Source organism: Dipodomys merriami, unplaced genomic scaffold (genome assembly GCF_024711535.1).
Source record: "Dipodomys merriami isolate MVZ:Mamm:240054 unplaced genomic scaffold, mDipMer1.0.p SCAF_27, whole genome shotgun sequence".
In the NCBI taxonomy this organism is placed as follows: domain Eukaryota; kingdom Metazoa; phylum Chordata; class Mammalia; order Rodentia; family Heteromyidae; genus Dipodomys; species Dipodomys merriami.
The window spans coordinates 19,430,243-19,446,721 of record NW_027204159.1 but is presented as its reverse complement, the minus strand read 5'-3'; the positions used below and the strand labels follow the sequence as shown (position 1 = coordinate 19,446,721).

Here is a 16,479-nt window from a genome sequence, read left to right as displayed (position 1 = left end):
GCTTGGGAAAAGCCAGATTTCATGCATGCATCTAATCCCAACTGTTTGGAAAGATTGTGGTCCCAGGATATCTCAAGAAAAATGGGAGCCCTTATTTTTTCAAATGGCTTAAAACAACAAGTGATGGGTCAAAGGGAGTCATAAGAGAATAGTAAAGGGCATGAATGTGATCAAAGAGCATTATATACCTATGTGGAAATGTCACGGTATAATCCCTACATATAATTAATATATACTAATAACACTTTTGGGCCATCCAGTTGGCTTAGAAGATCTCTGTCCTTTTGGAATATAATACCCAAATTCTGCTGTTTTGTCTGTGTTATTTCTAAGATCATCTTTCCTATCTTTTCATATGACTAGAAAGGCCATAGTTGATATTATATTGTAGATCAGAGATTGAATCAAATAAACATGTCCACCATCGCTACTACACAGTCCCTACGGAAGTTATCTTACATGTAGACTAGATTGTAGGATTCAAATTGAAAGAAAATGATCTTGAAAAGACAGACAGATGGAAAAAAGAAAGAAAGAAAGGGAAGGAAGGAAGGAAAGAAGGAAGGAAGGAAGGAAGGAAGAGGAAAGAAAATGAATCGGAATCTGCCAACATTCAAGCAAACTTTTTCTTTTGACATGTTAAGCTCACAGGTCAATAAAGAACCCCAGTCTTTTCAAAAGTAGGGTCTGTTTAATGTGACAGTATGATGCCATATTTCTTCTGTGAATTAGAGATGTACTCTACAACTAGCAGTCATTTTAAAGTATCAGTATCCCTAGTTTTTGGTTCCACATTGAGTATGTTCCACTTTGATAAGCCCATTTGTGTCATTTCTTTCTACTATAGGTGCTCCTGTTTCAAGATCAGAATTATGGTCTTCATTATGAATATACCATACCATCAGAACCCATTCCAGACAATCAGAGCTCAAGAGCATCTGAGCCCCTCTTCCTGTGGACACACACCGGCTGGGAAGATTGTGATGTCACATGTGGAGGAGGTGAGATCTTTAATACTATTTGTCTAATGCAATAGTTCTTTTCTGATTCACCATGGATAATCAAGACATATCCAAAACCTCTAAATTGTAATTCCAAAAATCACAAAAGTTTGGAAACAGAAAGCTTTCTTGAGGACATATTCATGGGCTAGTCACATAAACAACTTTGTAATGAAACCTGACTTGAACCACAGAAAGCTACTTACTAGTCTTTCCGTGTGCCACTGAATGTAATTCCTCTCTCCAGACACCCAGAATGTAATTCCTCTCTCCAGACACCCAGAATGTAATTCCTCTCTCAAGACAGTTAACACCTGTAAACCCAGCCACTCAAGAGGCTGAAATCTGAGGATCTCAGTTCAAAACCAGCCACTAGATTTTATCTCCAATTAACTGCCAAAAAGCAAGAAATGGAGCTCAAGTGAAAGAGCACCAACTGAGGGAAAAAGCTAAGCTCCTAGATCCTAAGATCAGGCCCCAGTACTTGCACACAGAAAAGAATCACTGTTCATTTTATTGCATATATAATAAGGTATTTATCTACAATATACTAGGTTTTATTTAATATATGTGAACTCTGTTGTGCCCATAAAATCTTAAAAGTGTAAATCCTGAAATGTATATGTCACAACAACTATTGAAAAACCTGGAAAGGCTGTAAGATTCCATCTCCAATTAACCAGAGAAAAGGAGGGCTACAATATGGCTGAAGTAGTAGAGCTCCATCTAACAAGCAAGCTCTGAGTTTAAACCCCAGTACCACCAAAAGAGGAAAGAAGGGAGAGAAATACAAAATTTGTATCAAAGTTGGTTAAATACTTGAGAAAAATAAGCAAGGAAGGAATATAAATGGGGAAGTGGAAGGATGCTGCAAAGATAAGAGGGAGTTGGTGGTGATTGCTAAAAACAGGTATCAGGAAAGTTCTCAGGGAAAGTCACATTGAATACAAACTTTGAAGTGACTCTAAGTGATCACCAGGGATATTTGGGGCTCAAGATTTGTGTGTGGGGTACTGTTAGAGTAGAGCTGACATGGTCTAGGTGATGTGAGATATGAAGAAAAATCTGACTGTAGAGACCTATTCTAGCTGTTATTCCTTGTGTTTCTGAACTGAGAGTAGGGGTAGAGGCATCAGTCAAGGGTACACTGACATGATCAGGATAGGACAGGACGGGAGCTGCACCACTGTGGCAGCAGGAGGAGGAGACATGGCCACAACCTGAACAACTCAAAAGAGCTTGTTGATGCTGAAGTATGACAAATTTTACAGCTTAAATTTTATAGCTTGGGAACAGAGCTAACAGACGATGTTGATGATCTTGATGTGGAACTATGTGAGCCATAGGAGGACTGCCACCATTTTACTAAAAGGAAGGGTGAAGTCAATATGGTCTTGCACAGGGAAATGTGTGACACCACAGGGTCAGGAAGGATTTTTATCCAGTGAGTGACTAAGTATATAAGCCTGGTGTTCAGAAAACAAGGAAAGAAGGGAAATGTGGCTGTGGTAGAAGGGCTATGCAAGGGCTGGGAAGGTGGCTCCAGTGGTAGAGTGATTGCCTTGCATGCATGAGGCCCTGGGTTCAATTCCTCAGCACTGCATAAGCAAAAAGTAAAAAAAGCCAGAAGTGCACTGTGGCTCAAATGGTAGAGCGCTAGCCTTGAGCTGAAGAGCTGAGGGACAGCGCCCAGGCCCAGAGTTCAGGCCCCACGACCGGACCCAAAAAAAAAAAAAAAAGGGCTATGCAACTCTAAAGAGATTGTTGATGGGTTGAATAAAACAAAATATAGGTCACTGTTTGTCAATGTGTATTTTCTAGAGTAGAACAGAAAATGAGTACGCCAAAGGAGAAAGCAACGACTTGGTAGAACAATATGCATAGGGGATGGAATGGAATTGAGAAACTGGCTTTGGACAAAAATATAAACAGTCCATCACTAGTCTAAGGAGAAAGATGGGGTTCTTATAGTGATACTCTGCCGACTGTGAATCTTCTTCCCGCAAAGGCTGTCTATGTGAGAGTGAGGAGACACTCTGGTTTTGATCAGCGAGCATGTGGAATGGTTACTTAGAGTGAGAAAATGAATTTAATAGAACCATGTGTTTTATTGTGGTAGCTTAAAAACAAGTGTCATTAATTTAGTATAACTCCAGTCTTCATGGTGTGTGTTATAATCTGGCTGATGTTCTTGCAGACAAAGACTGGGAATTGCCAGGGTGTGATGAAATAAGAGAGGAGTGGTTAGTTGACTCTGGTTGTATGGAATAAGTTGGGAATGGTGGGCCACAGTATTGTAGTCATATCTGCAGTACACTGTCCACAGTGGCAGTAGGCTACAGAAAAAGACATGATAGAAAAGCTATAGTTCATTTTACCATAGAGAAAGTAATTAGTGACATCTATTTAATTTTAAAACATGAGCAAGAAATATTTGTCAAGTAGGTTATATTACTCTTTTTGTTTTCTCTTTCTTTACTTGTAGTCTAATAAAAGTTGCATCAAAATTAGTTAAATATGAATAATTTGTCAGCTCTCAAGTTAAGAAAGTAAATCATTTCAAGTTAAATTTTCCCCACTGTTTCTATTAGTTCAATTTCTAAATCTTAAAGAATAAAGATTCCCTACAAATTATCTTAGGTTCAGAGTCAGAAGGAAAATTATACATTCTTAAGCATGATCTATGAATCAACATGAGAAAACTGAAGTACATAGAGTTTGAGGACTTCCCAAAGTCACATGCTCATGTGAGATGGAGCCAGAATTAAAACCCACAATTTACCAGCCCAAGGCTTCTTTCCTTCTTGTAGTGCCACCAAGAGCAGTTAGCAGGCTTCCTGAAGCTTGCTATCAGGAAAGAGCACTGTCCCAAGACATCACTTAGATTTTCTTTGGGTTCAAAGAGATGTTCTATTTCATTCTGTTAAATAAGAATTTAGATGTCTCCTTTAGTTTTCAAATGGCTGATTTTGTAATATACCCATAATTATATACAACTCATATATGGTTTATGTTTGCTATCCCTCTGAACTATATTCCTCTGTGTTGAATCAACAGTTTTCAATTATCTCTACCCATGTTAACAGGGCATATGTGTATTTCAGTGCCAGGGTGTTTCTGGGCTTGTAGACCTTATTTCTTTTTCAGTTCAGTAAATAAAGTGAATGAACAAGACTTCAAAGATAGCATCATTTCTAACTTCATATAATTGATTTTAGATCCAGAATAAACTTTGTGTCTTTCAGTTTATTCATGAATTAAATGAGACTGTTCAAAGCACAGAACATTGGAAACAGATTTGTGCAAAAATGTATCTTCAACAGAAGAGAGGAATAATAATAACAGCATTATTTCTCTTCACAGAAACATATTAAGAGCAATTATGGTAACACAGGGAAGTTTAAAACTTCAATGTTTGGCACAATTTTTCTAATTCTGGTGCAAAGAACTAGAACAGTAATAGGTGAGGAAAAGAAATGAAAAATTACCTAGTTGGTCTAGCTAGATTTTTATTTTTAATGGTCTTTTACATCTTCAAGCTGGCAGCAGCTTGAACTCTAGGCCTTGTGACATGGCTTTTTTATTCTAGACTGGTACTCTAGTACTTGAGCCACTGCTCCACTTCTGGCTTTTGGTGGTTAGGTTTCCCTTATTTGTAAGAACTAGAATATATCTATGATATTCTTAACAGAGATCTCAACAACCCAATTTTAGTGCATAGGACCATATATAATGAAGTGTATCAATATGAACTCCAAGATAGGGAAACAAGAGGTTCTTATTATATCCTGTACATAGTTGTTTTTTTTTTCTTTCATTTCTCTTAGTTTTCAGTACCTTGTGTCTTGTATATATGAATATTTGATCAGGGGAAGGGAAAGGGAATCACAGAAACAGCAGATCAAAGGATGAACTAATTCAACAATGATACTCACCTTACAACTTGGGGAGGTGGGGAGGAGGAAGGGGTACACGGGAGAAAATGAAGGAGGGGGTGACAGTGTTTAAAAACAAATGTAATCATTACCTTACTTATATAACTGTATCCCTCCTGCTAATCACATTTTTAATAAAGTATTTTTGTGTCTTAAAAAGGATATTTATTAATGAATCTTAGTTGAATGAATATGTAACATAGCAAGAATACTATACAGGCTAATTAGGAGGGACCGAGTTTTTAGTTACTTCATTTTCTTAGTTTGCTCCTTTTTCTTAATCTTTATTTTTCCTTTTGCCATTTTTCTACATTGTTGTGCCCATAGCTATGTGACTAAAATGATAGAATCTCAGGCCAAAAGGCCCTGATTGAATTCTATCTCTAACATATAGGCAGTGAAATCTTTTTTAAATTAAATATATATTTTAATTGTAAAGACATAGAAGGGTTACAGTTACATGAGTAAGGTAATTTGAGTACATTTCCTATTGAGCATTGTTACCCCCTCCTTTGTTTTTCCCCCACCATCCCTTCCTGCCCCACCTCCTCAACTCCTCCCTCCCCCACCGCACCTGTTCGTTTTCAACATAGTGTCTTGTACATCTCATTGCTGCAATGGGTCAACCTATATCCTTCTTTCAGCATTTTGCATGGGTTGGTTTCAAACTGTCTCAAACCTCAGCTCTCACTAGGATAATTACCATTTGAGCTCAAACTTTTTTTATTTTATTATTTTATTTTTTTGGGTCCGGTTGTGGGGCCTGAACTCTGAGCCTGGGCTCTGTCCCTCAGCTCTTCAGCTCAAGGCTAGCACTCTACCACTTTAGCCACAGCGCCACTTCCAGCTTTTTTCTTTTTGCATATGTGGTGCTGAGGAATCGAACCCAGGGCCTCATGCATGCAAGGCAAGCACTCTACCACTGAGCCACCTTCCCAGCCCCTGAGCTCAAACTTTTTAAAAATATAACTCAAACTGAATTTAGTTTACTCTGCATTTGCAGTAACTTGTTAATGTCAGCGCTTATAGGATATGAAAAGCCTAAGCATGGAAAATTCTCTCCTTTAAAAGGAATGTTTGCAAGACTATCTCAACCAATGTGTGTAGTACTGGCCTATCATCTCAGCAACATTGAAAGCAGAAATAGAATTATCACTGTGCTAGTCCAGAAATATGTAAGACTTGATCTCAAAGTAATAAGCATAAAAGAGTGGTTCAAGTAATACAAATTCTGCCTAACAAGCACAAAACCCTGAGTTCAACACCTAGTACTACCAAAAGGATGAGAAAAACTTGAATAGATATAACTCTTTCCTTAATTATCTTTAAATAGTTATGCAAAAGCGTTGCCTTTTAACAAAACAGTTGGTGATTACAGTGAATCTTGATCAATATCACCCCTTGCAACATTCTCACTCATCCCTCTCCACACACTTCTTTCCTTACTTTTCTTAATTTGATAAGATATACATTAAATTCTTGACCGTGTTCTCCCCCCTTCTCTTCTTCACTTGTCTACCACTCTCCTCTTCACCCCACCCCACCCTGTAGATAAATCTCATTTTAAGATCAGCCATTGAAACTAGTCCATTTTTTTCAAGCAGCTTAAACTGTACTTGTGAAATAATTCTTTATTTTGCGTTAGAGTTCTAAAACACATCTAAAAACTACTTCAGGGTTATTGTAGGGTTACTTTGGCGTTTCAGAATTGTAAATCAGAACCAGTCACTAAAGACTCAGATTTGTAATCCTAGTTACTCAAGAGGATGAGATTTAGAAGATATCAGTTCAAGCCACCCCAAGAAGACAAAGGTTGCCAGATTCCGTCTCCAATTAACCAATATAAAGCCAGGCTGGAGGCATGGCTCATCAGTGCACGAGGCAATTTCAACCCATGAATCTGATTCAGTGACACAAATGTCATTCCACACAAGTGTCATTCCAGCTATAAAAAGAGGCATAAATAACAGGACTTTATCAGAGACCAGCCACTGTTAAAAAATATAAAACCCTATCATATAAATGACTAAAGAAAAAAGACTAATGATGTGGCTCAAGTGATAGAGCACCTGCCCAACATGTATGAGGCCCTGAGCTAACCTCAGGGTCACTGAAAAAAAAAGACACAATTTGAAGGGAAATAAAGTACCAGCAACCCTCCTCCTCCCATTGGTCTAAGCCAGTCTTCACATCCTTAGCACTACGTTGTAGGACCCTCATCACTACTTTCTTTGTCCACGCATGGACAATAAGGATGTAGCCAAGCCTTGTTGCCTGCTCTGTAGACAACCTCACAGTGTCAGGTGCTTGTGCATTTTTTAACTTTTAGAATTTTTTAACTTTTAGAATTTATTGGACATGAACAATTCCAAGTTTGTATGATGGGTTCCTCCTTCCATTTGAGAGGTACCATTTTATGCATTTCAAAATAAATGCTAATCACCAAAGTAAAAATCACTAAAATACAATTATTCGGCATTATTTTACTCAAGAAACATACAAAAATTTGTATTCTATTTTACTTAATAGAATAGAAACATATTGCTGTCAGTTCTTTGCAAGCTTGATTTTTCAGTACATATATGACTGATGAAGTGGACTTGATATCAGTTACTCCTTATAATTATTCATTTAGTTTATAATTAAGTTTTCATCATTTTAGGGAATCTGGTTTTAAGATGAATTTCTTGGTACAGAAGACACTGATAACTTAAATTATGTGACTGTTTTAAGTCATTCATTCCTTTACCAGTACCTACTATGCAGCCACTATCACTGGACGAGCCAAAGGTGACTATACTACAGGGACCAGACAATTGGAAATTCTCCATGTAATTGTGATCATAGGAGGCATAGAACATCATTTAGCATATACATAGGTCCAAAGGCTGCAGGATTAGTGAGAATATTTGTTACTGGGATGCAAACTATCATGATCAGGGAATGAGAAAAGATATGATCATAGAAGTAGGGAAACAGTCAATTCATGATGCTTCATGTGTAATAATTCCAGTGTTCAAGGAAAATAGAAGTTTAAAATTATGGAAACCCATTAAAATATTTATATATATATATATATAAGCATGACAAAATCCAATTTAAATGATATGACATTATTATTTGAAAGTTGCTCCCTCTTAAAAAATTATCTACAAAGAATAATCATCTCTTTTTTACAACTATATCACTTAAAATGTTCTACAATTTCTTAAAAGTGTTTGGAATGTCTAATAATCTATAGAGAATTTCAGTTATGCATATTGAAACAATGAACCCAGTTCCCAAGAATGTATTTCTGCATTTATGTTGCAAGAACTAGAAAAGCAATCCACCTGGACCTGATTTTTTAATTATGACATATTCATTGTATGGTTAGTTCAGGCCATAAAAAAAAAGTAAGATTCTGTATGTGAATAGAAAAGAAGGTTCATTCAGTTCATGCAAGTCTAGACTTCTAAAAATATCTTAAGAGAACAACAAATCCTCAAATACAAATGACCCTTTTCATTTTGACCAAATTTAGTAGAGGTGCATAGATAATCAATAAAGTAATGATTATCTTTAAACCATCCATAGACTCACTTATTGAGGGTGACTCTGGGTGAAGTTTATTTCCATATACTATCAACAGCTTGCAGCTCTTCTGGGTTCAGAGGGAAGGCCAATCAGTCATGCCATAACCTCTGTGTATGCCTATGTCAGCAACATTGGATGGATTTGTAGATACTGCCATTAGATGTTAAAGTGGAATTTTCTTCAGTTGATTAGATATAAGGATACAAAAAAGAAAACAAGGTACATTTTCATAGAGCTCTAAGATCTCAACTATATTTTTATAGGTATAACACATCTAAGTAGCTAAGTACATTTTCTTGCTTCTATTATTATTTTATTATTTTGTTTGTTTTCAGTTGGTACTAAGATTAGAACTCATGTTCTTGCACTTACTCAGCTTGCTCACAAGGCCAGTGTTCTACCACTTAAGCTCTGTCTCTAGATTGGCTATTTTCTGATTATTTTGGAGTTTTATGTTTATGGACTTTTCTGCCTAGGCTATAGTTAAACATGTATATCTTCTGGTTCTCACCCTTATGAGTAGCTAGGATTACAGATATGAGCCATTGCTGCCTGATGTTTTTCTATTATTTCTAATAGATTAAATCTTAAAAAAAATAGGACTAAAGTTCCCCTGCCAAAAGCATCCATGTGATCTTCCTATGTATGATACAGAAGAAATTGACCCAATTTATGCTCTTATGCCTTTATAATTTCTTAAAACACCACTAAGTGCGTCCTAAAATCATGCTGACATCTCTATTTCCCTTACGATGTTAATCAGAAATGATTTTTCAATAGCTTAATATATTAGCTCTTCTCAGGAAAAATATACAATAGAATTAGTCATGAGGGGCATAAGCTACTTCTTCTGTGAGTACATATATTCAGCAAAAGCTTTTCAGATTATTTCTCATTGTCATCTCTCATTTGTGACAGCTGGCAAAATGTCATCAGTGAAATTAGTTTAGACAATTGTCTTCAAATTGCAATTTGAAGCTCATATTTGTATTTTACAAAGTAATATTTATTTTAACTGCACCTTTTTAAGTGTTTACCATAATCATGTAGAAGTAATACATATGTTATCATTTTATGAAATTTGCATGCTATCCTTTAAATATATGCACAAGGTCATAAAGGAGCCCCTGAAGCATAAGAAACTAGAAGGTAATTACCAAAAATATCATTCACCTCAAATTTTATATTATGTAGTTTCAACCATAAGAGGACCATTTTTTGTATGCTTTTTAAACATAAATTGACTTTGCTATTAGTAGATAATACACAAAATATTTGCAGTTGGTGGATATTGAGCTTTGAGATGATTTTTCTAATGCTCCCTCTATACCTCTGACCTAGTACAGAATTGTCTATCCTGCCCTCTACATATTTGCCTAGTCATAAAAGATTACTTCTCCTCTCCAAGATAGAATCAGGTCTTCTTGCTTTGTATGCTGCACAGACCAGATGAGTGGACCTGTAAGGTATACCCATAAGCAGTTGGGCACAAAGTCCTTGAACTAGGATTGGTCAATCTAGCCTAGCTCCATTTGTCAAACACGAGCCCTAATGAAAAGCTGCTTCTGTGTGAAAAGAGATTGCTATTCTTTCTCAATTATCTAGATGTGTGAGTTTTTCCTAGTACATCTGTATTAAACTTTTTTTAAACTTATGGTTGGAGGCACTTTTCAAGGCCTTTGCTATTACTAGCATTCAGTGGATGTCTGGATCCTACAAGAGGCACAATGCCTGCCCCCAAGAGAAAGGGCTGTGACCTGCCAGGCATTTCGTTACCTGATAAGCTCACATGGTCTCTACTATATTCTATCAGCAAGCTGAAAGTGCTACAAAAGGGAATCATCTGGCCAACATAGTAATACTTCTATTAGAAGATAGAATTGAAAGTCTAAATGATTTAAATAATATAGTTTTATTGGTGGCAGATATAATTGTGAGTTCATCCATTTATGTATATAGATGTCTATGGACTGCAATGATCATGGCGGGATTTGCTCCACATTGTTGGGATTGACATCAGGAAAAGATCCCTAAGCATTCTTATTCTTTTACTTCCTGCTTGATTACCCAGTTTCTTTTCCAATCCCTCATAGAAGCCAAAGAAAAACTCCTTCAAATTAAACCAAAGTAGTCTGCACTCTGTATCCATTCTTCCCTGTCCCTGCTAATCGAGCAACTGGGACCTTTATGGCATAGCCTAGTCATTCATGTTTGGCATGACCAGCGTGAATGTTCTCAACTTACTAATTATGGCTGGACGATAGGCACAGGTCCCTCATAACAGACCTTTCAACAATGGCCCTCAACAATTGTGATTTCCACTTAATCCTCCATGAACTTCTTTTTTAAAAAACTTTTTGGAAGATTACTACACTTTATTTTATGTTTTAAATTTAATTTAATTGTAAATGTGATGTACAGAGGGGTTATAGTTATTAATGTAATGAGGACATTTCTTGTCAAACATTGTTATCTCCTCCCTCATTTTACTCCCACTTTCCTTCCCCCCCCCCAGCTCCTCCCCATACATGAAATTCTGACTTTAAAATTGTTGGTGGATTTAGTTATCTTAAAATATCAAACACTAAGATAAATTATTAAATCTTTATAGATATCAATATTTTATTAACAAGAAATATATTTGTTTATTTATATATTATAGAGAAATGAAAATTAGCACATATTTGCTAGGATTTTTGTTAATATTCGTATTATCAAAAAGGATGCTTATACAATTCTAAAAATAATAGAAGAACCCAAATAGCAGAAACAATCCTTAGCAGGAAGAACAGTGCTGGAGGAATATGAATATCAAGCTTCAAACTCTATTCAAAGCCATAGTAATCAAAACAGCTTGGTACTTGCACAAGAATAGGTCTGAGGACCAGTGGAATAGAATGGAAGACCCAGAAATGAAGTAACATACCTATAGCAACATAATATTTATTAAGGAAGCCAAAAACACAGGATGGAAGAAAGATAGCCTCATCAAAAAATGGTGCTGGTAGAATTGCCTATACACCTACAGAAAACTGAAGTTAGATCTTATATATCACCCTACACCAGAATCAATTGCAAATGTATCAAAGACCTCAATGTAAGACCAGATACTCTGAAAATATTACAGGAAAGGAGAGGGGAATCACTAGGACTCCTAGTTGAACCTTCCTAACTAAACATCCAGAATCACAAAAAAAAAAAAAAAATCAAAGAAAGGTTGGATAAACAGGATTCCATCAAACTGAAGAGTTTCTGCATGGCAAAGGACATGGCTAGAAAGATAAATAGAAAGCCCACAGAATTGAAGTACATCTTTACTAGCCATACAACAGACAAGGGCCTCATATATAAAGTATACTTAGAGCTCAAAAACTTAAACCTCCCCAAAACAAAAACAAATATAACAACCCACTTAATAAGTGGGCCAAAAACTTAAAGAGACACTTCTCCAATGAAGAAATAAGAATTTCCAATAGACACATGAAGAGATGTTCATAAAAAAGAAAAGAAATGCAAATAAAAACAATATTGAGATTCCATCTCATTCTAGTTAGAATGGCCATTATCAAGGTAACTAACAATAACAGATGCTGGAAGGGATGTGGCCAGAAGGGAACACTGCTACACTGGTGGTGGGAATGTAAACTTGCTCATCCCTTCCGGAAAGCAGTATGGAGGTTCCTCAAAAGACTAAACATAAAGCTTCCCTGTAACCTAGCAATCCCACTCCTCGGCATTTTCTGAAAGGTCCACAAACCAGGCCACACTAAAGCCACCAGCACAGCCATCATGTTCATTGCAGCATTATTTACCATAGCTAAGATATGGAATCAACCCAGATGCCAAATGGACAAATGATCAAGAAATCAAGAAACTGTAGTATATATACACAATGGAATTCTATGCTTCCATCAGAAAGAATGACATTGTCCCATTCATAAGGAAATGGAAAGACCTGGAAAAAAAATTTTACTACGTGAAATAAACCAGATCCAAAGAGACATAGGCTGCATGGTTGCTCTCATTTGTGATCATTAGAATGTGCCTAAAAATCTGCAAGTAAACCCAATGTGTAGTAAAAGACAATTACACTTGGACATCTTTAATTAAAAAGCACTCTAAACATTCACTAAGCAAGAACAAAGGAGGATATTCTTAGGAGAGAGGATCGCAAGGGCTCAATAGCTATGTGCATATGATCATATAAAATGATGCTTATCGAAATGAACTCCAAGAAATGGAAACAAAAGTTTTTATTGCATTGTTTGCAGGGGTTTTTTTGTTTTTCTTCTTTTGTTGCTGATTTTCATTTCTGTACCCTTTGTCTTGTATATAAGTCTATCTGATTTGGGGATGGGAAGCAGAGGCACAGAAACAGTGAGGTGCAGTCAAAGGATGGACCAATTCAGCAGTGATACTCACTAGACACTACATTGGATATTAATTATACAACTTGGGGGGAGTGGAGTCAGGAGGGAAAAACTGGGAGAAAATGAGGGAGTGGTGACACTGTTCAAAAGGAAATGTCCTCATTACCTAGCTTATGTAACTTTAACCCCACAGTACATCACCTTTACAATAAAGTTTAAAAAATAAAAAAACAAACAAAAGTATGCTTATAGAACTGAGCAAAATTAATGTAGTATACAAATAGCCATTATCTCCTAAAACTAGATTTTATTATTGGAGAGTTTTCTACCCAAGTACCTTTTGGTGGCTCATGACTGTTCTCCTAACTACTCAAGAGGCTAGTATCTGAGGATCACAATTCAAGGCCAGCCTATGCAGAAAAGTCCATAAGACTCTTATAACTAGTCAACCACAGAAAAGGTGAAAGTAGAGGTGTCACTCAAGTGGTAGAGCACCACTTTGAACAAAAAAGCCAAATGAAGTCCTGAGTTCAAACCCTACTTCCAGCACGCGCGCACGTACACACACACACACACACAAAACTTGAGTTTTCTGATATCTGGTAGTAGATGCCACACACACACACACACACACACACACACACACACACACACAAAACTTGAGTTTTCTGATATCTGGTAGTAGATCACACACACACACACACACACACACACACACACACACACACACACACACACACACACACACACACACACACACACACACACACACACACACACAAAACTTGAGTTTTCTGATATCTGGTAGTAGATGCCAGAAGTTTTATGGTTTCTTTTGGGGGTAAAATAGCAATTATTTCAGAAGGAAAGATTCCTGGAATTTTAGTGGTTGTTTTGTGCTTTTAAGAAGGCTTACTATGTATGTTTAATGGGCAGCTTTTAATCACTAATATTAAAAGATGGCCACTGTAACAAATCAATTAATATCTTGTCATCTAACATCATCATCATCACTTTGTACTGTAATATTTCCTACTCAGCTTGTAAGGAAAAAAAATTCCTCAACCGTAACAATACATTTTGTTATGTAAGGAGTTAATCATATCATCTTCATTGGTGTAAAATTGGCAGAAACTAACATTTATGTAAAATACCCTATTATTTTAAGCATGAACAGTTCCTGAATATATTTCATAAAGACCTATGATAACATTTTGTTGTATGTTTATTTGCTCTTTTCAGGAGAGAGGAAGACAACAGTATCCTGCACAAAAGTCATGAGCAAGAATATCAGCATTGTGGACAACAAAAAGTGCAAATACTTAACAAAGCCAGATCCACAGATTCGAAAGTGCAATGAGCAACCATGTCAGACAAGGTAATCATATTCTGGCAGTCACTGAAGCATTATCTGCCTGTCACACTGTATCCTTCTCAGAGTACTATTATAATCACATTTTCTTAAGAAACATAGAATTGAATATGTACCAAAATATAAAGTAATTAGAAGAACAGTTAAGAATGGTTAAAAACATAAGGCCAAGATTTACAACTTGGACTATATTCTCCATAGTGCTGTAATAACTAAGTGAGGAGGAGTGGTTAAAGTTTAAATAATTTTAAATATTTGTTGCCTTGTAATTCACGGCTTTAAAAATATGGCTATTTCGGTGAATTCTTTGAAATGAGAAAATGAGTTGTTAGAAATTCCCAGAGGTAAATGGACCAAAGCAGGACTGACCAGGACCCAGATCTTACTACTGGGCTTGGAAGTAGTCGGTGTGATCCTTCTAGCTGTAGAACACTGAGTTCTCAGTGTAAACTGCCTAATTCTTCATCTCCAAACATTTATTTCCTTATCCTCTTCTGATCTAGAATTGGGATTTGACATTTGCCATTTGAGCCACATCTTCAGCACCTGTTTTTTTTTTTTTGCTTTAGTTATTTTTATCTATTTTAGACAGGGTCTTGCACTTTTGCCCAGGGCTAGCCCATACTGCAATTCTCCTACCAGCTGGAGTCATAGGAATAAATCACCATGAAAGTCATAGAATAAGATGGAGTCTGTCTTTTTACACCAGTTGGCCTTGATCTGTAGTCCCCTTGATCTATGCCTTCTGTATGGCTAAGATTAATGTAGGCTATTCTTCCTAGTCTCTCAATAATCAGATTTCTGACTTATGTCCTAGTTTCCCCAATGCGTACTAGGCAACAGAGCAGAAAAAAAAGAATTCACAAGTAGGCAACTAAATAAGTATTTTAAGCATCTGCAAGTAGCAAGGAAGAGAGAACGCCTTATAGTAAACAAAGATGGAGCAAAGATCGGAAAGTGTATCTTGGAGCAGCCTGAAAGCAAAGCTACTTATCAATGCTGTCATCTAAAGGCTCTTAAAAACCCCACCTGTTGCCTCATAAAAATCAATGCTAGGGCTGGGAAGGTGGCTCAGTGGTAGAGCGCTTGCCTTGCATGCATGAGCCCCTGGGTTCAATTCCTCAGCACCACATAAGCAAAAAATAAAAATAAAAAAGCCAGAAGTGGTGCTGTGGCTCAAGTGGTAGAGCACTAGCCTTGAGCTGAAGAGCTGAGGGACAGCACCCAGGCCCAGAGTTCAGGCCCCATGACCAGACCCCCCCCCAAAAAAAAAAATCAATGCTAAGCATAAGCAGGATTCCACCCTAGTGGAATAGTAGATAGTTTTAGAGATGGCATGACAAGAAGAATGTGGAATAGACTGATTGCTCTAGCACAGTGACAACAATATTTACTTTATCTGACACTCTGGAATTTGTTGACGCTCACTCGGACATAATCCTCAAAAAAAGTCTAAACAGAGAATTGATCTCCCTTTCCATAATCACTTCAGCAATGCAACTGTGCTGAATTTATACATCCAGATATGTAAAGAATTTGTAGCTTTGTAACCCTCATAATTATGCCTCATCATAATTTGCTACCATAAAGAATTAATGTGAGAGGGGTTCAAGGTAGAAGAGAGAGAATTTCCAATTAAATGATTTTTGCACTTTTTGTTTGTTAAATAGTCAGCTAGGAAACTAGTCATATATCTAGGCAAAAATTCAGTTCTGGATTTCTTATTCCATATCCTTCCCCTCACCTGTTTATAATTTTTTTCTGAATTTTATTATTTCTGCCTTGCTGCAAAACTCATATTTGGTTCAGGTTATATAATCAATTGAATCTTAAGAGTGTTTGGAAATTGTTTTCTTCATTTACAACGCTGAAATTTTAAGTATATCATATCCTTAACGCAGATGTACTTAAAGCATATTGTTAATTTTAACTTTTTTTTACAATCTAATCTGAACAATTTTCCCTACAAGCAAATATGTGCTTATAAAAAATAAGAGAGCAGAATGATTGAAAAAAGGATGGGCAAAATAATGGATTATTTAAAATAGGTATATAGAATATACTGAAAAGAATTAATATACTTTTGTGTATGTGCTGGTACTGGAACTTGAACTCATGGCCTGGGTGCTGACCTTTTAGCTTCTTCAGAGTGGTGCTTTGTCACTTGTGTCAAATCTCTATCTCCAGCTTCTTGCTAGTTAATTGAAGATCAAAGTCTCATGAGC

At 36.5% G+C, this 16,479-nt stretch overlaps 1 protein-coding gene across 1 annotated transcript in view; it reads left to right on the top strand.

The window, feature by feature from the left end:
- The window catches only part of Adamts19 (ADAM metallopeptidase with thrombospondin type 1 motif 19), a 251,702-nt gene that overhangs the window by 202,088 nt on the left and 33,135 nt on the right, over positions 1–16,479 (top strand). The window contains exons 18-19 of the mRNA XM_070036428.1: positions 848–1,001; positions 14,125–14,260. Of these exons, the coding sequence (XP_069892529.1) occupies positions 848–1,001; positions 14,125–14,260 (290 nt within the window). The remainder of the gene's footprint in view (positions 1–847; positions 1,002–14,124; positions 14,261–16,479) is intronic.